The sequence below is a fragment of the Sciurus vulgaris genome, assembly GCF_902686455.1.
Source record: "Sciurus vulgaris genome assembly, chromosome: 8".
NCBI classification, from domain to species: Eukaryota; Metazoa; Chordata; class Mammalia; order Rodentia; family Sciuridae; genus Sciurus; species Sciurus vulgaris.
The window spans coordinates 145,129,581-145,151,386 of NC_136468.1; the positions used below are offsets into that span (position 1 = coordinate 145,129,581).

At 51.7% G+C, this 21,806-nt stretch overlaps 1 protein-coding gene across 14 annotated transcripts in view; it reads right to left on the reverse strand.

The window, feature by feature from the left end:
* CUX2 (cut like homeobox 2) overlaps positions 1–21,806 on the reverse strand; it is a 232,590-nt gene that overhangs the window by 13,396 nt on the left and 197,388 nt on the right. For 12 of the 14 annotated variants that reach the window (XM_079149484.1, XM_079149488.1, XM_079149491.1 and 9 more), the window contains 11 exons: positions 16,861–16,984; positions 15,253–15,329; positions 14,427–14,493; positions 13,199–13,247; positions 9,359–9,463; positions 6,872–7,063; positions 6,722–6,780; positions 5,849–5,897; positions 5,655–5,775; positions 4,138–4,803; positions 3,407–3,508 (listed from right to left, as the gene is read on the reverse strand). In XM_079149484.1, coding sequence (XP_079005610.1) covers positions 3,407–3,508; positions 4,138–4,803; positions 5,655–5,775; positions 5,849–5,897; positions 6,722–6,780; positions 6,872–7,063; positions 9,359–9,463; positions 13,199–13,247; positions 14,427–14,493; positions 15,253–15,329; positions 16,861–16,984 — 1,611 coding nt within the window. The remainder of the gene's footprint in view (positions 1–3,406; positions 3,509–4,137; positions 4,804–5,654; positions 5,776–5,848; positions 5,898–6,721; positions 6,781–6,871; positions 7,064–9,358; positions 9,464–13,198; positions 13,248–14,426; positions 14,494–15,252; positions 15,330–16,860; positions 16,985–21,806) is intronic. The other 2 variants (XM_079149489.1, XM_079149487.1) reach the window with 1 other exon arrangement.

Sequence of the window (21,806 nt, forward strand, 5' to 3'; positions counted from 1 at the left end):
AGAAAGTGCCCACAAGGATAACGTAACACAAAAAAAACCTGTCTTTCACATATGCTATGATCCAACTATGCACATGTTCAAAGACCAGGAAGACTCCGTGGCACATGTTTCTTTGGTATTCTATAGCAAACCCAAATGCCCCTGGACTGAAGAATGGAAAATAAATAATGGCATGGTCACACCATGCAGCAGCGATAAAGGCGCCCACCCTGTAAAAACATGTGTGAATCTTTTACTTTTTATTTTTTTGGTGGTGCTGGGGATTGTTCCCAGGGCCTGGAACAGGCCAGGAAAGTGCTGTTCCTGAGCTACCTGCCCAACCCTCTTACTTTATTTTGAGACAGTCTTGCTAACTTGCCTATACTGCAATCCTCCTGCCTCAGCCTCCTGAGCAGTAAGGATTACAGCCTGGGTCACCACCTGGCCCATGCATGACTCTTAATAACACAGTATTGGGTAAAAATAGCAAGTCTCAGAAGATGAAGATGACGCAGTATAACATACCTTTATGTACGTTCGTATTTATTTATTTATTTATGCAGTACTGGGAGCTGAACCCAGCGGTGCTCCACTACTGAGTTGCTGAGCTACATCCCTAGCCCCTTTTATTTATTTTAAACATTTTCAGTTGTAGATCAGCACAATACCTTTACTTACTTATTTATTTATTTTTATGTGGTGCTGAGGATGGAACCCAGTGCCTCACACATGCTAGGCAAGCACTCCACCACTGAGCCACAACCCCAGCCCCACTTTTATTTTTTTATTTTGAGATAGAGTCTTGCTATGTTGCCTAAGCTGGCCTTAAACTTGGGATATTCTCCAGCACAGCACGGATCCATTATCCAACCTGGAAAAACCTTGAAGGAATGATGTGAAGTGAGAGAAGCCAGGCACAAAGGGCCACCCGTTGGGTGTTTAATTTACATGAAGTGTCTGGGATGGGCAGATCCACGGTGCAGAACGTAGACCTGGGCTGCAGAGGGCCCACAGGTGGGGTGTGAGCCACTGACTCATGGGCGTGGGCTGTCCTTTGGGGTGATAAGTGAGATTCAGTGGAGATGATCACATGCGTAGCACCACAAATATACTATATGTCACTGAATTATACACTTTAAAATTTGTTTTCTATTATGTGATTTTTACCTCAATTTTAAAAAAGGTCAACAATAGGAAAGGTCATAAGCACCTCTGTGGAGAGCACAAGAAAGCACAAAAAGAATGCAGAGCCTAAGGAGAAAATAAAGCCCCCTGCTTTCTCTCCCAGAGGCTGTGACACCAGATACGCTCTTATATTTCTTTGAGCCTGTTTTCCATGCTGCACGCACCGTAGGAGCATAGCAGACAGGTGCCTGGTTTATCTCCAGTGAGTATCAACTTGAATGATTTCCTATTCCTAAAAGTTCTTGGGCTGGGGCTGTAGCTCAATGGCAGAGCGCTTGCCCTGTATGTGTGAGGCACTGGGTTCAATCATTAGCACCACATAAAAATAAACAAATAAAATAAAGACATGCTGTCCATCTACAACTACAAAAAAAAAAAAAAAAGAAAAGAAAAAAAAGTTCTTCCCAGGGCTGGGGCTCAGTGGCTTGCCTAATACACTGGGTTCAATTCTCAGCATTGTATATAAACAAAATAAAATAAATGTCTATTGACAACTAAAAAATTATTAAAAAAAAAAAGTTCTTCCAAGTGATTCTGGAGGCTGAGAATCCCAAGTTCAAGGCCAGCCTGGGCAACTTAGTGAGACCCTGTCTCAAAATAAAACATAAAAAGGGCAGGGAGTGTAGCTCAGTGGTAGAGAGCCCCTGGGTTCAACACCCAGTACCACAGAAAAAAAATCTTCTATCTTTAACGGGTGCATATGCCACTGATGGGATATTATCTGCCTTACTCCTGGATCCCCTGCTGCTGGACACTTAGGTTGTTTCCAGTTTGCCACTGTTGTAAACAAGCATAGAGGAATAGCTTGTATGTAAATCTCTGCCTCCATTCTGGACTTTCCTTCAGTTCCCTGAGGCAGAGCTCCTGAGCTGGCAGGCAGCCATATTTGTTTCCTCAGGGGACTAAGGCTGGTGTGCTCTCTGCCTAGCACTTGCACGGTCAGGGGCGTGGTGGTGACCTTGGGAATTGAATGTAAAACCCCTGGCTGGCCCACTAGGGCAAACCTTTTCCTCTGCTGTGACGCTGCCTTTTACACTTCCCCAGTGCCTGGTGCCTATAGCAAGTGCTCCACTGCTGAGCTGCACCCAGTCCATCGCCAGCTTGCTTCCCATGGTTCTTGTCACCCACTATCAAGTCTCACCCAGATCCGCAACCCGCTTTTAGAGCACAGGAGGAGTGTGATGAGCGTTTACTACTCGCTTCTGCCTCGCATCTCGTCCTCCTGGAGCAGACCAGGAAGAAAGCACAGTGCACAGAGCAGTGCAGGGCTCAGGGGGTCTCAGGGTGGAGCAGTGCAGGGGTCCCAGGTCAAGCCCCTCTTCCTTGTTTCTCCACCGGGAGGAGGCAGGTCTTGGAAAACGCTCTCAGCCGCAGGCGCTTGGGACACCTGCTCTGAGGAGCCACTAGGGGGCAGCTGACCCTGCAAAGTGGGGTGGACAGCAAGACTGGCTCAAGTGGCCATGTGCCACACTGTACTGAGAGCTCCAGGAGAAAGCGGGGGTGGGGTGGGGGGTGCAGACTCATTCCTGGTTGCATGAAGCCCCCAGACCAGTGGGAGGTATAGCCACACCAGCAGCACAGAACTGCAGTGAGAGGCATGATAATAGACCTGTTGGAGCACCACGTGCTAGCCACAGGCCTCCAGGCCTGATCCCATGTGATCCTCATACACGTTCAGAGAGGAAGATGGAGGCTCAGAGAGGCTAAGTAACTTGCCCAAGGTCACATGGTCAATCAACAGCAGAGCCAGGATCTGTGGCTAGGCTAGTTCCTTTGTACCAAGCATTATAGATAATGGGGGTGGGCAATGTCAAGAAAGGGGCAGCATCCAATCCACCTGGATGGAGTGGGGGGCTCCCTGGAGGAGGTGACTTCCGAGCTGAGTCATGAGGTATAAGCAGGAGTTGGCCAGGTGAAAAGTGTCCAGACAAGGACAGCAGTAGAGGTAGAGGGAGCAGCAGGAAGAAGGGCACGGCAGTGACCACCATGAGAGCAGAGTGGCCCAGGAGGAGTCTGAGGACTGCAGGCCTTGGAGTCTTGCTGAGGGGCTGGATTACCTCCAGGGCAGCAGGGAGCTACGTGAGATCTGAGCAGTGACGTGACCCTGTATATGCTCTAGAGAGATCCCTCTGGCCTCTGGAGGTTCTGACCTACTGGGAGGCCATCTGGGGAGGCAGACGAAGCCTACCCTGCTGCTTGGAGCAGCCCTGGAGGCCTCGGCCATGGCCGAGAGTGTACCTACCCCCCTTCTGGGACTCGATCTCCTTCTTGGCCTGCTCCAGGATGCTCTTGATGGCGTCGTCCGAGCCTGTCTCAGGTGTGCGGATTCTTGGGGTGATGCTGCCTGGGGGGGCAAAAAGGCAGCTGTGGTGGGATCCGCAGGAGAGTAAAGCCAGCGGAGTAGGGTCGGCTGTCCCTGAGGGTGGCAGCCTGCTGCTTGGTCTGCGTGCTCTGGCTGGAGGTAATGATGAATAAAGACTGCGATGACGACAGCGGTGACAACCGCCTCAGCTGATGGCTCCGCAGCAGTCACTAGGTGCCAGGTCAGTGGTCAGTGCTGTATGCCCCTGTCATCCCCGGGACTTCCCAGGAGGCTGACAGGTGGGGAAACCGAGGCACAGGGCAGCAGAGGTGAGCTGAGTCAGCCAGTGGATGTGGCTGAGCCAGTATCCAAACCCGGTGTCTGTGAGACCAGAGCCAGGACCCTGCACATCGATGAACCTAAACCCAGTGTCCACCCAGGCCACCTCACAGATGGGTAAGCTGAGGGTCAGAGGGGCCCAAGGGGTACCCACCTGGACAGGCCCTGGGAAGGAGAGAGTGAGGACATGTTTTCTGTTTTAACAGAGGAGTAAACCAAGGCCCAGAGAGGCAGTCGCCGGCTTTGGGTCACGCAGCAGGGAGGTAGAGAGGTCAGCCTCCAGCCCCGACCCCAGGCCTGGCCGTGCCACGTGGGCCACAGGCCGCGCTCACCTCGCTGCCGCACCTGGATGGTCCTCAGGGCCAGCACGTTCTGCTCGTCTGACAGGAACTGCCTCATCTTGAGGAAGGGCTCCTTGCCCTTCACTGTGAGCTTGCGCCAGGGCTTGGGCCGAGCCAGGATCTCGCTGACGGAGCCCTGCGACAGCCCCAGCACGTAGTGGCCGAACACCCGCTGCCCGATGTTGTGCTTGAGCAGCTGCTCCTTCACCTGGAAGGCTATCTCTGCCGTGTCCAGCTGCTCCTCCTCTGCCCCGGCCCCTGCTGCGCTGCCCCCGCCGTCCGCAGGCTCGGGGGCCCCGGGGGGCTCAGGGCCAGGGGCCGGGGTGGCTGGGGCTGTGGGGGGCTTCGTGCTATAGAAGCCTGGAGGGAACACCAGCAGGCTGCCCGCCTCTCCCTTGAAGGCGGCTGGGGGCATCATGTGCTTGGACAGCAACGTGTCCCCGGCCAGCCTCTCCCCTGGGGCCAGGCTGGGGAACGGGGACAGCGAGAAAGTCCGTGGGCCATCAGTACCCAGGCTGGGGCCCAGCAGGGGCTGCCCAGGGCTGGGGGACAGAGGATCTTCAGGCCCCGGTGGAGGTGGCAGCTGTTGAGGGGAGTGGTAGGATGGCTCCGTGCCCAGAGGGTCCTTGATGGAGTCGTCCTCGGGAGGGTCCTCCTCTAGAATGCCAAGAGGGACAGGCCAGAGACGGTGACGGGGAGGGCGACAGGGAGCAAAGGAGCCGGGCAGAGAGAGGCGGGGAGGGAAGCAGGGACACGACGCGCAGGAAGAGCGGGGGCAGGCAGCAGAGCCGGGAGAGGAAAGGGCAGCAGCACTCAGGGCGCTGAGGTGGGAGGGCAGGCAGAAGCGCTGCAGGCATCCAGCAGCAGTGGCGTCACCGCTGGGGTCCCTGGTCCCCAATCCCCAAGGCCAGGGCTGGGAGCCTGGTCCTGCCATTGAGCATCACCCAGCGCTCTCTGTGGACCTGCCACCTTGTTCCCACGGCCTGGGCCTGTGGGTGGCTCCTTCCCTGGCACCAGCTGGGGGCCTGCCTCATCCTAGGTGCTCTCCTGGGTCTACCTCATCCAACCCCAAAGCACACACGAGGGAGACCTCGGCATTGCCCCCATTCTACAGACGAGGAAACAGGCAGCAGAGTCTTAAGCAGGTCACAAGACTAAAAGGTTGCAGAGCCATATGAGAGGAGAAAGCGCTTTTGGGGGACAAGCAATGACTATAGGCCATGCCTAGGGTTGGTCTGAGTTCTTCGTTAAAGTCCCTGCTGCTCAACAAGACTCAGGAGTGGGTGAACCTCTTAGGGGCTTGGGAATGAGCTGTGCAACCCTAGATGTGGCCTGGATGTGGATGGACACACTGCTGAGCAGGCATACAGCACGTGCTCAGTCCACACACCCACCCTTGCAACCTTGCTCTAGTGCTTTGAGAAAAGTAGTGGTCCTCAGCTCAAGGAAGGCCACAGACCCTGCAGCCCCCACACCGTCTCAGCCCAACAGCATTGCTGCTCCCCTACCAGGGCTGGTCAGAAGACTGGGCTTCTCCAGAAGGAACTTCTGTGCTGGGAAGAAGGCCTCCTTTGCTATGAGCAACGAGTCATCAGGCTTGGCCATGCCCTGAAGAGACAGGAAGCAGGGCTGAGAGGGCATGTTGGCTGGAGGCCCCAGGGGTAGCCTCCCTTGAAGACCGAGGCACGGCAGGGACATTTACCTGCGGGAGGCCGCAGGTGCTGGAGGCCAGCTTCATGGCTTTCAGGATGCTGCAGGAGAAAGTGCAGAGGCCTGAGTCAGCCAGGCCCCTGGGCTGTAGGCAAGGCCTTGCAAGAGGCTCACTGTCTCTGATGGAGAGCCACACCCACCCCACCCCACCCAGGGACCCACAAGGCCCTCTGTGTCTGTGGGCTCTGCATCATGGCTCCAATCAACCAAGGACAGAAAATATTTGAGTTGGTAAAACCGCTCAGTGGTAGAGTGCTTGCCTAGCATGTGCAAGGCCCAGGCTCAATCTCCAGCACTGTTTAAAAAAAAAAAAAAAAAAAAAAAAAATTGAAAAAAAAATTAATTAAAAAAGAATTCCAGAAAGTTCTGAAAACCAAAACTTAAAATTTCCACTGAATCCACGCCAGTGAAGTGCTGAGTCAGCATCGTATTAGGTATCCTGAGAAATCTAGAAGTGATCTAAAGTTTACATGAGGATGTGTGCAGCTTCTAAGCAAACACTATGCCGTTTTATATGGTTTATATAAGGTACCTTACGTGACCCTGGAACCCACCCCTGGGGCTGCCAAGGGGCAAGTGTATGTTGTTGACCTGTTGTGACCACAGGTCTGAAGCAGCAGGCTTGTCAGCAGGCTGGGGTGTTTCTGGAGACGGCTGCAGCAGCTGACCCCCACACTGGTGGCCTGTGCTTATCTAGCTGTCAACCCCTGGTTACCACGCCCAGTCAAGGTGGTCACAAGGGAAAAGATCCAGGGTGGCCAAGCTTTGACATGCCTGGTGTCCACGTGGGGGAGACAGGAGCCAGCATGGCAGGGGGGAAGGAGGGAGGTGAGCACTTGGCCCCCAGTCCCGCCCTGCACAGTACCTCAACTCCGTTTTAATCTCCTCATAGTCCGACTGTGCCTGCAGCTTTTCTTCTAGCTTCTGGAAGTAAAATAAAGAGGGTGAACTTGGCCCCAGGCATGGAGGCTACCCTTTTGCAGGGGGTGCCTGCCCGTCTCCCCCCAAGACCTGCCTCTATGGCCTCGGACTTGGCTGTGAGCTGCTGTTCCAGGTCCGCGATCTGGTTGGCGGAGGCCTCTTCCAGCTCCTGCAGAGAGTTGCGGAGGTGCTGTGCGTCCTTCAGCAGCCGCAGGATCTCCCTGTCCTTGGAGGCCAGGGCAGCCTCCAGCCGAGGCCCCGAGCACAGGGCGAAGCTCACCTTCTCCTGGGGGAAAAGCGGGCTTTGAGGGCTGAGGGGTGTGGGATGGGGGTCACAGGGCTGGCCTCCTCGCCCTGAATCCCAACAGGGTGGAATTTGTCAATCCAGATGGGGTATGGGGAAGTTCATGCTGGAAGATTCACTGTGAATCATGATTAGGTTGGCTTCTCCTGTACACTATGCTTCCAGTAACAAGCTTATCAAGAAGGAACAACCACAAAAGGCAGTCGCGGCAGCGGGGACTGGGTGCTGGCGATGGTGGGAATGGCTTGGACAAAGATTTGGGTTTCTGTCCTCCAATTCTTCTCTAGAGCAATGTCCCTGTCCCAGGTGATAAGGGACCTCAGGGTTAGACTGGAGACCTTGCAGCCACCCTGTGGGTGGCTCCTTCCTCCTAATTTGCTGATAGCCCCATAACCCATGGCTTCTCCTGGTTTTAGGAATTGGCCTCTTGGTCCCAGAGGACGGTGGAGTGGTTGCTGTTTGAGGTACATGAAGCCAGGTTGGTCTCTGGCTCAGTGACAAATATATCTAAGAAGCATTTAAGGAAAACAAAAAAAACACACACAGGCACAAAAAAACAAAAACAAAAACATAGCTACCAACCCCAGCTTTCTTCCATGGAGATAAATGCCAATTAAAACAGGAAGCGGATGCCATTAATACATTAAATTAATTAGCATCGAGCGCCACCGTTGTGCTCAGAAAAGCTCACCTCCCAAACCAGCCAAGCTCCCTGTGGCTGATTAGCACAGGCATTTGCTGGGTTCCACGGGGGTTAATTAAGAACCATTGGCAAATTCCTCTCTGAGGCATCCTTGTGAGCTCTCACTCTCGATCCTCTCCGCACCTTCTTCCTCTCTCACATTCATTTGCTGTGTGTTGTGAAGCCACCCAGGCAGAGGGACACACACACTGTCTCTGGGGCACACACATAGCTGGCACCACACAGTCCCAGCACACACGGACACATGTGCCTCCCTGAATTCTCACACTGGCACACACACTCACAAAACCACACAGGCAGCAAGGAGGCAAACACAGGGACATATCACCAGGACACAGAGACGTGTGTGTGCTCCAGAGGGTGCATGCTCTCATGGGCACAGACCAAAGACACACTAATAACACCAATAAGAGTGTCAAATATCTACTGAGCATAGACTCTGAGTCAAGCACCATTTGGGGCAATTCACAAATAATCCTTTCAACAATGCTATAAAGTAAATGTCACTTGCACAGATGAGGAAACTGAGGTGCAGTCAGATTAAGGACAGGGTCCCTTGCCCAGAAGCCACGAGAACACATATAGTAACACGTGTTCACAGAGACCTATCCAGTATTCAAACAGAAAGAGGGGCATGGGCGCTTGTGCCTGTGAATCAGGTGAAGCGAAAACCACCCAGCCGCCTCAGCTTCAGGGGTAGAGGCAGCAAATCACCCTGAAGCAGACCTGGTATTACGTAAGGAACGTGAGTCCAACCCTCTGCTACGCAGAGATGTGGAAAGAAGGCAGATCAATCCACATCAGGAGCCCATGGCTTTCTGGGGAGGGACGGAGAGGCAGAATGGGGTGGCTCTGACTAAAATCCTTTGGCAGATGATTCCAGAACGCCTGCACTAACCAGCAGGAAAGAGAAAGATAAGTCGATCAGCCAGGCTTAACACAGGAACATCAGGGTTGAAAACTGGCTCTTCACACAGGTGGCTGGGGCAGAAGTCCCACTGGGCCATCCTGCAGGAGCTGCTTTGGGAATGGTGGCTGCCTACGAGCGCTGCACCTCAGGCTGGGTCTGTGGCCTCACTGCAGTTCCGGTGGTGCCTGGAAGCCAGCCAGAGCACCCGGCTCTCTAACACCAAGTGGTGCGAAGCCATCGCCCAACAGTGACACCTGGTGGCAGCCACCAAAGCTGCACTGCTGGGCTTTGCTCCAACTGCCCCCTGCTTGGTCACCTGGCCCTGGGAACGACCTTCTTAGGCCTGAGAAAGCGCCTGGCATTCTTGGGTGGGTGGGGGTGAAGGAGGCCTCCACAGGAAGATACAAGGCTTCCTGTTAAACAAGGGCATAGGAAGCTTGGGCTTGAACAGTTACAAGAACCCTGGCTACATTGTGACTCAGCTGGTGAAGGGGTTGTTTAATCAAGTTCACCTTCACACTGACATGATGCCCGCAGTGCACACAGAGGCCCACATATCCCTGCTCACAACTTCACAACAATGCACACAACCGCCAAATGTCACCCACCAACTACTACCAGTCTTTCCCTCTGCTTCCCCTCACTTCCCAGACCCCACTCTTACCCCACTGGGTCCCTGTGGGGAGCAGCAGGCCAGGCGGATGGAGCTGTTGACAGAGGCAAGCTGTTCCCGGAGACTCTCCACTTCCCGCTGGGCCGCTTCAGCGCGCTGGGGAGGAGGAGGGACACGTGGTCAGGAGGTAAGCCCCTCTGCCTGCCCCATCTCAGGCAGCAGTGGCTGCTTTCTTGGCCCTGAACCCAGTCCTGGAGCTGGGAACAGAGAATAGCTGGAGGGAAGCTCAGTGCGTGCTGGGGTGCTGTTCCCTTCCACTAGGGCAGGAGGGAGGGGAGCTCTGCTGTGGGAGGCTTCGGGCTGGGCTGGGCGGAAGGCAATCTCCCTTGCTCTCAAGGCATGATGTGGGAAAAGCCCCAGACGTGGGTCTGGAGGGGTGTGCCCCCAGCTTACAAATGGCTGCAGGCCCCTGGACAAGTCACTTTCCCTTCCTGGTCTCAGTTCCCCTTCTATGAAATGGGGAGAACGTCGGAAGGGTCCTAAACTGGTCTATGGTAGATCCTAACCCTTCAAAAATTTGCGTCTGGAGAGAAGCATCCAAATGTTAACAACAGAGTCTTGCGGCCTTGGAGAGAAATCTGAGCTTAGCTTAACTTCAGGACTTTGTGATTAGGTGACCTTGGGCAAGAGGCTTCCTCTTTCCAGTCTGTCTCCCTATCTGTAAGATGGCAGCTGTAAAGGTAGCTACTTTGTAGGGTTACTTCACAAACCAAGTGATTTTAGTACAATGCACTCATTAGGTGTCTTAGCTGGGTGCCATGAAGTGTGTCCATAATTGGTTCATTTCATTGTCAATCAGTGGGGTACATCACTTGAGCTATTATTTGAAAATCAGAAGAGCTGTTGTTTCTTATTTTTATTTTGCGGTGCTGGGGATGGAATCCAGGTCTCATGCATGCCGGATGAGTGTTCTACCACCAAGCTACGCCCCAGCCCTCTGGGTACATTTGTAACTTTGGCTGGTGCAGCAGGTCATAGTGATGATGTTTAACTACTGTGGACCCTGACGGTTAGAATGCTATGCCCACTGTGTGCACACAGAGATCCAAATAAAACATGTTCACAGTTTAATTTATTTGTAATTTATTTATTGGCACCCTGCCTTGTAGCAGAAAGGATTCAAGCTAATTTTGTTTTGGGAAGAAGTTCTGGGTACATGGGGCTGTAGAGAAAGTGTGTTTATGTTTCTGCACAGTTAGGGTGTTCTGAGAAAATGAATGCACTCGAGGTCCAGCTACAAGATGGGCCCTGGGCTGTGGGTGGAGCTTTGTGGTACAGCCATGCCTGGCACCTCAAGGCTCTGGGTTTGTGCCCTAGTGCGGCAAAGGAAAGAAGAAAGAAGCCTGGGAACAGACTCTGGGCTGGTGAGCTAGGGAACGCCTGAGGGAAACTTTCCTCCCTGCAGCTCCGTGCTTGCATTTCAAGTGGGAGACCGAGGTGACAGCGTATGCCCTGGGTTGTGAAGCGGGTTCTAAAGCAGGAAGTTCTATTTCCTCCTGAGGACGTGCGGGTACATTCCAAGGGTCCTGGCCCCGTGTCCATGGCACCTGGGAGATAGAGTCTTCTTCTCCCACTGGGAGAAGGCCCCTCTCCTACATAACTTTGCAGATTGGTGGTTAGGGGTTCTGGCCTATGACAGACTCTGGTACACAAGGATGACATCTGCTTCCGGTTTGGTCTCCACAGGGCTAACTGGAGTGGTTATTATTAAGTGAGTGCTCCTAGGTACCTCCTGTTTTCAGAATTCTGTGGCTACACTCAGGATGATATTAAAGATAGATATTAAAACCTAATATGGTGATATTTATTTTCTTCTCCATATTTTTCTATAATACGCAGCTTTTAGCTAAATACTCAGAAAAAAGGGGGACATTATTAAACTGTGTCCTATTCAAACTACGGCAAGAGCTCTTTTTTAAAACCCCTCTGGCTTGGCATGGTGGCACACATTTGGGAATCTCAGCCTCTCAGGCAGGAGGATCACAAAGTTCAAGGCCAGCCTGGCCAATTTAGTGAGACACTGTCTCAAATAAATAATAAATAAAATAAAAAGCTCTCCCTTGCTTTTCTCTCCCCCTGACTTGCTTTCTTTCTCCTCCTCGCTTTTCCACTCTCTCTAGCATGCACCCTTTCTCTTTCCCTTTCTCTTCCTCTCATTTTCTCTCTTACCCTGCAGGGAGACACTCTGTTTGCTTAATAAACTCCCTTATGTGAAAAAAAAAAAAAAAAAAAAAAAAAAAAAAAAAAGAACAATAAGAAGGGCTGGGGATGTAGCTCAGTGGTACAGTACTTGCCTAGTGTGTGTGAGGCCCTGGGTTCCATCCCCAATACCACAAAATAAATAAGTATGATAAAAAACTGATTGGCAAAGATCCAAAAGTTAGAGGACACTCAGGGCTGGTGAGTTTCTGTGCCCTGGTGGAGGGACAGTAGTTAGTACAATCCCCTGGAGGGTGGCTACATCTGTAATAAATGCACGCACCCTTTGCCCGGCAACTCCACTTGGAGAAATACACCGTACATATTGGTTTGTGCATATATGAAATTATATCTGTACAAGTTCATTCACTGTAGTATTGATTGTGATGGGAAAAGATAGGAAATACCATAAATGCTTATCATTAGGGACCTGGTTAGGCCAGGGGTCAGTCGAGCAGAGCCTGCTGCCTGCACTTCTTAATAAAGTTTTATTGGAACACAGCCATGCTCTTCCACCTGTGTGTCATCTATGCTTTTGGGTTGCAGTGGCAAAACTGACTATCTGCGACAGAGACCATGTGATTTGCAAAGCCAAAAATGTAAGCCCTCTGTCCCTGGGTGGATGATGGTGTGTCCACTCAGCATGCACCAGGATATGCAGGTGTCAACTAAAGGAGGAACTGAGTTAGACATGGAAGGAGCCCCCAACTGACCCAAGGGAAAGTAAGGTGTTTATAGTGTGTCACTTTTGCTTTGAAAAGAAGTTAGGAATGGATATATCCACAGGCTTGCAAATGGACTGAGCATCACTGGAAGAAGATCCCAGAAACTGGCAGAGGTTGCCGAGGGGAGGTCAACTGGAATCTCCTGATGTCCCCTTATGTAACTTCACTGGGTCTTGAACTTGTAAAGGAGTTACACATTTAAAAAATTAAACTAAAAATGTAGGTGGGCTATAAAAATAGGGCTCATTTAATGGTCACTTCAGGGAAGCCCCTGTGGTCACCACCACCATTGTCAACTGGCCCTGTCTTTGGGCTTCCTGCCCCTCCTAGAGAACAGTGCCCCTGTCAGGGGCAGGGGGGAGGGATTCATGAAGTCTCAGCATCATGAGGGACCCAGCTGGAAAACATGTCCCTGAGAGCAGGGAGGGTGGGTCAGCTTGGCCTTTTACTTTAAAAAGAAGTTAGAAATTGATATATCCATGGGCTTGTGAATGGACTGAGTGCCGCTAGAACAAGATACTAGAAACTGGCAGAGGAAGAAGATCCTAGAAACTACAGGCAGTTTCCTGTAGGGACAGGGACGTGGGATCAACCTTCCTATCTAAGTGTCCTCTTCAGGAGGGAGGCCCCTGCTCTGTGCCTGAAGTGCCCTGTCTCTGGGCCTCTGCTCTGCCCTCTGCCTGGATGTCCTTCTTCGAGGACTCAAAGCCCAGTCCATGTCCCCCTCCAAGAGGCCCCCCTCAACCACCCCAGGACAACAGCCACTTGCCTCTGGCAGTGCTGCCCTGCAGACCCTGGCTGAGTGGGCATCTTCACACCTGCACTGGCGCCAGCCCTTGGAGGCACGTGACACATGGTGCTCCGCTGCCCGGGCCCAGCGCCCCACCCCCACTGGCGTGCTGCTCACCTGGTTAGCTTTCTCCAGGTTCGTCATGATCAAGCCGACTTCATCTGCCCTGAGACACAAAGGGAGGCCCTGAGGGGGGTTCTGGCAGCCGCCAGGCCCCGTCCTGATGGCCCAGCCTCTGCCTGCACCCATCTGCGATGGGGCAGAGGAGGCTACCTTCCCCTCTGCTGACCCACAGAGCTCAGGCTGGGGAAGAAAAGAACTCAGGCTGCGGCCTCAGCACTGCACCCTCCCTCCCTCCTCCCCAGGCCCCTACTTTCTGGAGAGTGACCTGGCCAGGCCTTGACCCTTGCTGTGCCTTTCTCCTCTCCAGAGAGCACACTGGGCTTCAAACCCAGCTCCTGAGTGTGGGGGGGCTTCCTCCACGGTCCCAGGTGTCTGTCTATGGTGGCACCACCCTCTCCAGGCTGCCAGGCTCAGGACAGGAACCCCTCTGCCTGGCATGGGGTAAGGGCCCCAGGGGCCCTGGGGAGCATCTGGGAACTGAAGACCACACGTGTCACCCACACCGCAGGACCTTCTGTTCCCACTGACTGGAGCTCCTTCCCGTTGTTCCTGGAGGGCACTCCTCATCCTGAAAGCCTCCTCGATTCCCAGTGAGCCCTCCCGACATCCCTCCTCCATACCCAGCGAGCCCTCCCGACATCCCTCGTCCATACCCTCTCTGCCTGTGGCCAGTGCTTCCCTTCAAAGCATTTACCACATGCTGAGGATGGTGCTGGGCAAACAGTAAGTGCTCAACAGTGTCTGAGCAAATCATTCATCACCATCTCCTCTCTGACCGAGGACAGAGTCATGTTCTCCAATGTTTCCCCCAGGGACCCAGCACAACTCTGGATAAATAGTAGCTACTCAAAAAATGTTTATGGAACGAATGACAGAAATCTTTGAGTCCAGAGCAGTTTAGGTGATGTCACGTGACCTGAAAGGGTTGGACTGTGGAGGTGGGGAGTGGGGACAGCTCCAGGGGAACTGGGTGAGGGGGAGAGCCCTGCCCAGCAGCCCCACCCAGCCAGGTGCCAGGATGTTATTTACGGCTTGTGGTATACAGGTGGCACAGCAGATGGTGGGGACCAGGGCAGTGATGAAAGGGGGCCCTCAGGCAGAGACTCAGAAAGAAGAGGTGTATCAGGGACGTTCCGAGGGAGGGGCAGACCCCTGCAGGGTTTGAGGGAGGTGGCGTGTCTGCAGAGGGGCGCAGGTGTACCCCAGCAGGACGCTCACTTACTTGGACGCTGCCTCCTCGTCGTACTTCCGACGCAGCTCTAGCAGCTCTGTCTGAGTGGCCTTTAACGCTGGGAAAAAGTACAAAGGCGGGTGAAGCCCTGGCCCCAATGGGGGCCTCCCAGGAGGCGGGACCCACTCTGGGGTGCTGGAGGGCGGAGTGAGGTAGAGATGGGGACCCTGCTCTTAGTTAGATCTGGTGTCAGGCAGTGAGTTTCCTGTCCCAAGAAGAGCTCTGAACAGCAGGGAGGGACGGGGGAGTGGGCAGGGCAGGCCAGAGACCTTGGGGTAGTACACTCAGCGTGGGGCAGGCTGTCCTGTGGGCTGGGGTACAAGCCCCCAGCAACCTCCAGGCTCACCCTGAGGCTCTGACTGGCAGGCAGAGGACAGGGAGGTGCAACTAATCCAATAGGCTCCTGGATGGTGGGAGTTGGATTTCTCTAAGTTCCAGATTTCTGACTGTGGTAGGAAAATTGAAGGCCAGGCGTCCCAGAGTCCTATGGCAATGCCTGGTGGTGCCAGTGGGGCTGCTCTTCAGACCAGCCTGGCTTGCCAGTCCCAGACCTCAGCCCTCCCACTGGCTTCCCTCACCTGCACCTGGTCTGGGCCTGGCCTCGGCAGGCACTCTTGGTCGCCCCACTTCTGTCCCCAATTCTCCTTCCACAGCGATATGGTCAGGAGCAGCAGACCCTGCCCCTGCCTTGCCTGGCTCCTGCCTGCCTTGATTATAGAAGCCCTGGACTCGCACACTCAACCCATGGCCTGTGAGCAGAGCTCACTGCCCCCGACCCCAGGAGGCACTGAAGCGGAGAGGGGCACCAGGCACGTACCTGAATGTAGGACCTTGATCTTCTCCTCTGCCTCCCCCAGTCTGGCTGCCAACGTGACCTGCACTTCTTGAAGGCCCCTGTGGGGAGACAGGGCTGCTCACGCTGGCCCCACGTGGGGCCTACCCTGGCTCCCTGTCCGTCGCCCGCTCCCTGTCACCTACACCTCTGTCTTCAAGGAGTGCAGAGATGTGGCACTCAGGATTTGCTGTCCTGCTGTTTTGCTGGTGGTGTGGCCCCATCGTGGCTGGCTCTGTTAAGTTCCTGTCAGCATTTTAGGGGGCAAACATTTATAGCACCAAGTGGCTTGTCTCTGTGGGTTTCAGTTTCCTGGTCCGTGACGTGGGGTTGGGTGCTGTGCGGGGCCTTCCCACTGTATGTGGTCATTCCCTCCATTATCACTGTCCAGGGGAGGTGCCTTTCCCGTGAGGCAGGAGGATGCTCAGTCGGCCTAGTTCAGGAGTGATCCAAGCCTCTCTTAGGACTGGAAGAGGGTCTACCAGAGCTGGGGCCTGACGCTGTCGGGCTCGGTGACTGCTGGGAAGGAGTCCTTTAGCTCACCTGTCTGTCCCTCCGTCACTCTACTCCATCCTCACACCTCTCGCTGCTCGGACATGGCAGGTGGCCTCCTGCCTCAGGGCCTTTGCAGGCTATTCCCACCATAACGTCCTCCCCTCACATCTGCAGGGCTTGCTCACCTCCCTAGGGCTTTGCTCACTGCCTGGTGACGTCTCTCCCCCTCCCTGGCTTAGTTTTTCTTCCTAACTCATCATTATTGAGCACACCATTGATTTGTCTCCTTGTTCAATGGAAGTGAATTCCAGGAGGGCAGGGGGCTTTGTCTGATCTGTCCCTTTAGTGTCCCCAGTGTGGTTCCATAAATATGGATGATGAATAATCAGGGAGGAAAAAGTGAGTGAACGTGAGGATACAGTGACCACCACAGAACCATTTGTGAAGGGCCACGGGCCTGGGGCAATTCCCACGGTGCCAACTGCAGGTGACCGCCTCTCCATGCACTGTGCTTAAGCCAAGCACTAATGGGCACATCCCATTTCATTCCTGTAGCAGACCAGGAGAGAACAGCACCATGATTGTGGGTCCACCCGGCTAGGGCATGGTCCCTTGGTACTCAGTTGTACATTAACTTAGGACTCTCCATGCAGACACTGTAGATGTGACTGATGTCTGCCATGAACTGAGTTACTGTCCTTGAACAGCGGGTGGGCCTCAGCTAATCAGCTGAAGGTTCTTTCTTTTTTTTTTTTGAGACGGGGTCTTGCTAGGTTGCCCGGGCTGGTCTCATACTCTTGGGCTCTAGGGAGCCTCCTGAATCTGGGCTGAAGTCTTGCTCCACCAAGTTGAGCCTTAAAAGCAAACTGAGGAAGGAGGAACTCTTCCTAAGACTGCAGCGTCTGTGTGCTGCCAGCTGCTCTGCCAACCTCAGACTTGCCAGCCCCATGACGGCATGAGCTGAATCCTCAAAATACACGCCTGTCCTCTTCAGCCTGCACCAGGACTCCCTGTGGTGGGCACCCTGCAGGGGCACCCAGGGACTTTCCCTGCCCCCCCTCCCAGCCCGTGGGAGCCGAGCTGGCCCTCTGTCCTCACTTCTGTTTCTCGGCCTCATTTCTCTGCAGCAAGGCTTCTGTCAGAAGGGCTTTCCCAGCGATGCCGGGGAGGCGGCTCCCTTCTGTCAGCGTGGGCCCGGCTGGAGATGTCCCCTCTTTCTGCTCTGCAGGGAGAAAGAGAGGGAGCAACAGCCATTGCCAAGAGAGCACCGTGACCGGCACAGGGTTCCCACAAACCGTTCGACTGATCAGCTGACAGGCTGTGATCAGTCTCCCAAACTTGGGCTTTTGGAAGAGTGCAGGCGCGTGGACCTGCTGTCCCCACGGCCGATGGGTCTGAGAGTGGCGACCCTTTGCACAGTCTCAGACGGCACCCCTCAGCCTCAGGCACCCCGCGCCAGCTCACGCCCCTTCCTTATTGTTATTAGATATGCGTGACACAAACTCAGCATTTTCAAGAGAGCTTAGCACATCCACATTATTATGCACCCCTCACTCTGAAGGAGGTCCTTTATCAGTTAAATGGCTCTCCCGCGGCCCAGCCCCTGGCCTCCACCGTGCCACTCTGTGGAGACACGCCATTCTGGATGTTTTCCATCAATGGCACCATGTGTCCTTTGACCTTCTGGGTTTGCTTTCTTACACTCAGCGGGACGCTGAGGTCACCCAGGTGGCATGGACCCAAACTTCACTCCCACTATAGTGTGAGGTGTCCCCAAGGGCTCGGGTGTGAGGTATTAAGAGTGTGATGGTAACTCATTCCAATACTTCTCTAAGTATTCCAGAAATAGAAAAGGAGGGTACCCTACTGAACTCATTCTATGAAGCTAATATCACCCTCATACCCAAACCAGGAAAAGACACATCAAGGAAAGAAAATTTTAGACCAATATCCTTGATGAACATAGATGCAAAGATCCTTAACAAAATATTGGCAAACCGTATCCAAAAACATATTAAGAAAATTGTGCACCATGATCAAGTGGGGTTCATCCCTGGAATGCAAGGATGGTTTAACATCTGTAAATCAATAAATGTAATCCATCATGTCAATAGACTGAAGGATAAGAATCACATGGTTATTTCAATTAATGCAGAAAAAGCGTTCGACAAAATACAACACCCCTTCATGCTTAAAACACTAGAAAAAATAGGGATAGTAGGAACATACCTGAACATTGTAAAGGCTATTTATGCTAAGCCCATGGCCAACATCATTCTTAATGGAGAAAAACTGAAACCATTCCCTTTAAAAACGGGAACAAGACAGGGATGTCCTCTTTCACCACTTCTATTCAACATTGTCCTCGAAACTCTAGCCAGAGCAATTAGCAGACTAAAGAAATTAAAAGGAAACGAATAGGAAAAGAGGAACTTAAGCTGTCATTATTTGTGGATGACATGATTCTATATTTAGAGGATCCACAAACCTCCTCCAGAAAACTTCTAGACCTCATCAATGAATTCAGCAAAATAGCAGGCTATAAAATCAACATGCATAAATCTAAAGCATTTTTATATGCAAGCAACGAAACAGCTGAAAGGGAAATGAGGAAAACAACTCCATCTGCAATAGCCTCAAAAAAAATAAATAAATAAAATAAAATACTTGGGCATCAATCTAACCAAAGAGGTAAAAGATCTCTACAATGAAAACTACAAAACATTGAAGAAAGAAATTAAGGAAGACCTTAGAAGATGGAAAGATCTCCCATGTTCTTGGATAGGCAGAATTAATATTGTCAAAATGGCCATACTACCAAAAGTGCTATACAGATTCAATGCAATTCCAATTAAAATCCCAATGACGTACCTCACAGAAATAGAGCAAGCAATCATGAAATTCATCTGGAAGAATAAGAAACCCAGAATAGCTAAAGCAATCCTTAGCAGGAAGAATGAAACAGGGGGTATTGCAATACCAGATCTTCAACTCTACTACAAAGCAATAGTAACAAAAACGGCATGGTATTGGCACCAAAATAGACAGGTAGATCAATGGTACAGAATAGAGGACACGGACACAAACCCAAATAAATACAATTTTCTCATACTAGACAAAAGTGCCAAAAATATGCAACGGAGAAAAGATAGCCTCTTCAACAAATGGTGCTGGGAAAACTGGAAATCCATATGTAACAGAATGAAACTAAACCCCTATCTCTCACCCTGCACAAAACTCAACTCACAATGGATCAAGGACCTGGAAATCAGACCAGAGACCCTGCATCTTACAGAAGAAAAAGTAGGTCCAAATCTTCACCTTGTTGGCTTAGGATCAGACTTCCTTAACAGGACTCCCATAGCACAAGAAATAAAAGCAAGAATCAATAACTGGGATAGATTCAAACTAAAAAGCTTTCTCTCAGCAAAGGAAACTATCAGCAATGCGAAGAGAGAGCCTACAGAGTGGGAGAATATCTTTGGCACTCATACTTCAGATAGAGCACTAATTTCTAGAATATATAAAGAACTCAAAAAACTCTACACCAAGAATACAAATAACCCAATCAACAAATGGGCTAAGGATATGAACAGACATTTCTCAGAAGAAGATCTACAAGCAATCAACAAACATATGAAAAAATGTTCACCATCTTTAGTAATAAGAGAAATGCAAATCAAAACTACACTAAGATTCCATCTCACCCCAATTAGAATGGTGATTATCAAGAATACAAGCAACAATAGGTGTTGGAGAGGATGTGCGGAAAAAGGTACACTCATACATTGCTGGTGGGACTGCAAATTAGTGCAGCCACTCTGGAAAGCAGTGTGGAGATTCCTTAGAAAACTTGGAATGGACCCACCATTTGACCCAGCTATCCCACTCCTTGGCCTATACCCAAAGAACTTAAAATCAGCACACTACAGAGATACAGCCACATCAATGTTCATAGCTGCTCAATTCACAATAGCCAGACTATGGAACCAACCTAGATGCGCTTCCATTGATGAATGGATAAAGAAACTGTGGTATATATATACAATGGAATATTACTCAGCTGTAAAAAATAATAAAATTATGGCATTTGCAGGCAAATGAATGAAATTGGAGAATATCATGTTAAGTGAGATAAGCCAATCTCAAAAATCCAAAAGACGAATGATCTCACTGATAAGTGGATGATGACACATAATAGGGGGTAGGAGGGGGGCAAGAATGGAGGAAGGAGGGAGTGTATAGAGGGAAAAGAGAGGTGAGGGGGTGGGGGAAGGAAAAAAATAATGGAATGAATCAAACACCATTACTCTATGTAAATGTATGAATATGCAAATGGTATGCTGTTACTCCATATACAAACTGAACCAACGTGTATCCCATTTGTTTACAATAAAAATAAATTAAAAAAATCCAAATTTTGAGTTATAGTATATTCACTTTAAGAAATAATATAAAACACCATGATTAAGTTTTATATGTGTGCAATATGCATATGATATTTCACATGTATAAAAAAAAAAAGAGTGTGATGGTGATTACAAGGGCCACAGGGTGCCACCCCCCTGACTGAACACCGTGGCTTTATGAGAAAATGGAGAGAGCACAGGTGTGCTCCCTGCCTCTGCCACATGATGCCTGGCACTGCTTTGGGACTCCACCAGCAAGAAGGCCATCACCAGATGCAGCCCCTTGACTTTGGTTCAGAATCATGAGCCAAAATAAGCCTCTTTTCTTATTATAAAGTTCCCAGCCTCAGGTATTTCATTAGAGTGACATAAAGCAGACTGATACAGTTCCTTTCAATGGTCAAATATCTATAGATATGCCAGTTTATCCATCTGTGTGTTGTTGCCACTTCTGGCTACTGTGCTGCTATGTGTGTGTTCCCATTTTTGTTAGAGCACCTCTTTTTGATTTTTTAGGGTATATCCCTCAGAGTGGAACTGCTGGGTCATATGGTAAGTCTATGTTTAACTGATGTCCCTGCTTTAAAAAATTCTTAACATGATATGTGTGCACTTAGAGGTTCTATTTTTAGCTCTGCTGCAGTTCTTGGCTTTTATAAAAAGGGAGTCAAAGCATTCCTGCAGCCTTGAAGGCCCATCTGTGCTGCCCAGGATTGTGCTCGGATCCGTCTCTGACTACCAGGCTCTTCCCTGCTCCAGTTCTGCACCATGACAAAGCTTGTGCCCAGTGTCCCTCCTGAGTGTGTTCCTTGGGCACAGTGTGATCTCTCCAAGCGAATGTGCAGGGTCCCAGTGTGGCCCAGCTTTTGGTAAAGAGCAGCAGTCCCAATTTACACCAAGGGCCAGTTGCTCAGAGTTTGATGCCTTGGTCGCTGGTGGCTGTGACCAGCTGATGAGCTGGCCTGGCCACACATGAGGTCCTCAGCTCCCGTGCTTCCCCCTCAGTGAAATGCCTGCTCAAGCCTTCAAGGAACGTTGCCTTGGAGCACCAGGGCTCCCTGATGGAGGGGCGGGGACAGCTGGCATGCCTGGCTCAGCCCCTGGGGCTGTCTGCTGTCCAGCAGCCTGCCCGTGCCCAGCCCATCCCTCTGCCTTTCTGAGGGAGGCTGCGAAGTCCCGCTCCTGGCCTCTGCTCTGGCTCACAGGTGGCTCCCAGTCTCGCTCTGCAGAAACTAAGCTCTGACCTCCACCACTGGATGCCTAGTTCTTAAGAGTGCCAGTGAGCAGAAGCTCTGGTCTAGGGACTCAGAGGCAGAGAGGAAGCCTGGATGTTGCCCGGAACCTGGCGCAGTTCTGGAAGTTGGCTTTGCTTTCCGGTATTGGGTTGAACCAGGGCTGTGCAACCCCGACTGCACCCCAGTCCTTTCTATTTTTCATTTGAGGTCTGGTCTTGCCAGTGGCCCAGGTGGGCTGGAACCTGCACTCCTCCTGCCTCAGCCTCCCAGGGTGCACGGGCCCCCTGGTGTTCAGGGAGAAGGGAGGCTGCAACTCGTCCAGATGCAGCCTTCTCCGCACCCTGGACTCCTGAACACACAGCCTGACCATGCTTCCAGCCCCCTTTGCAGCTGGCTGTGA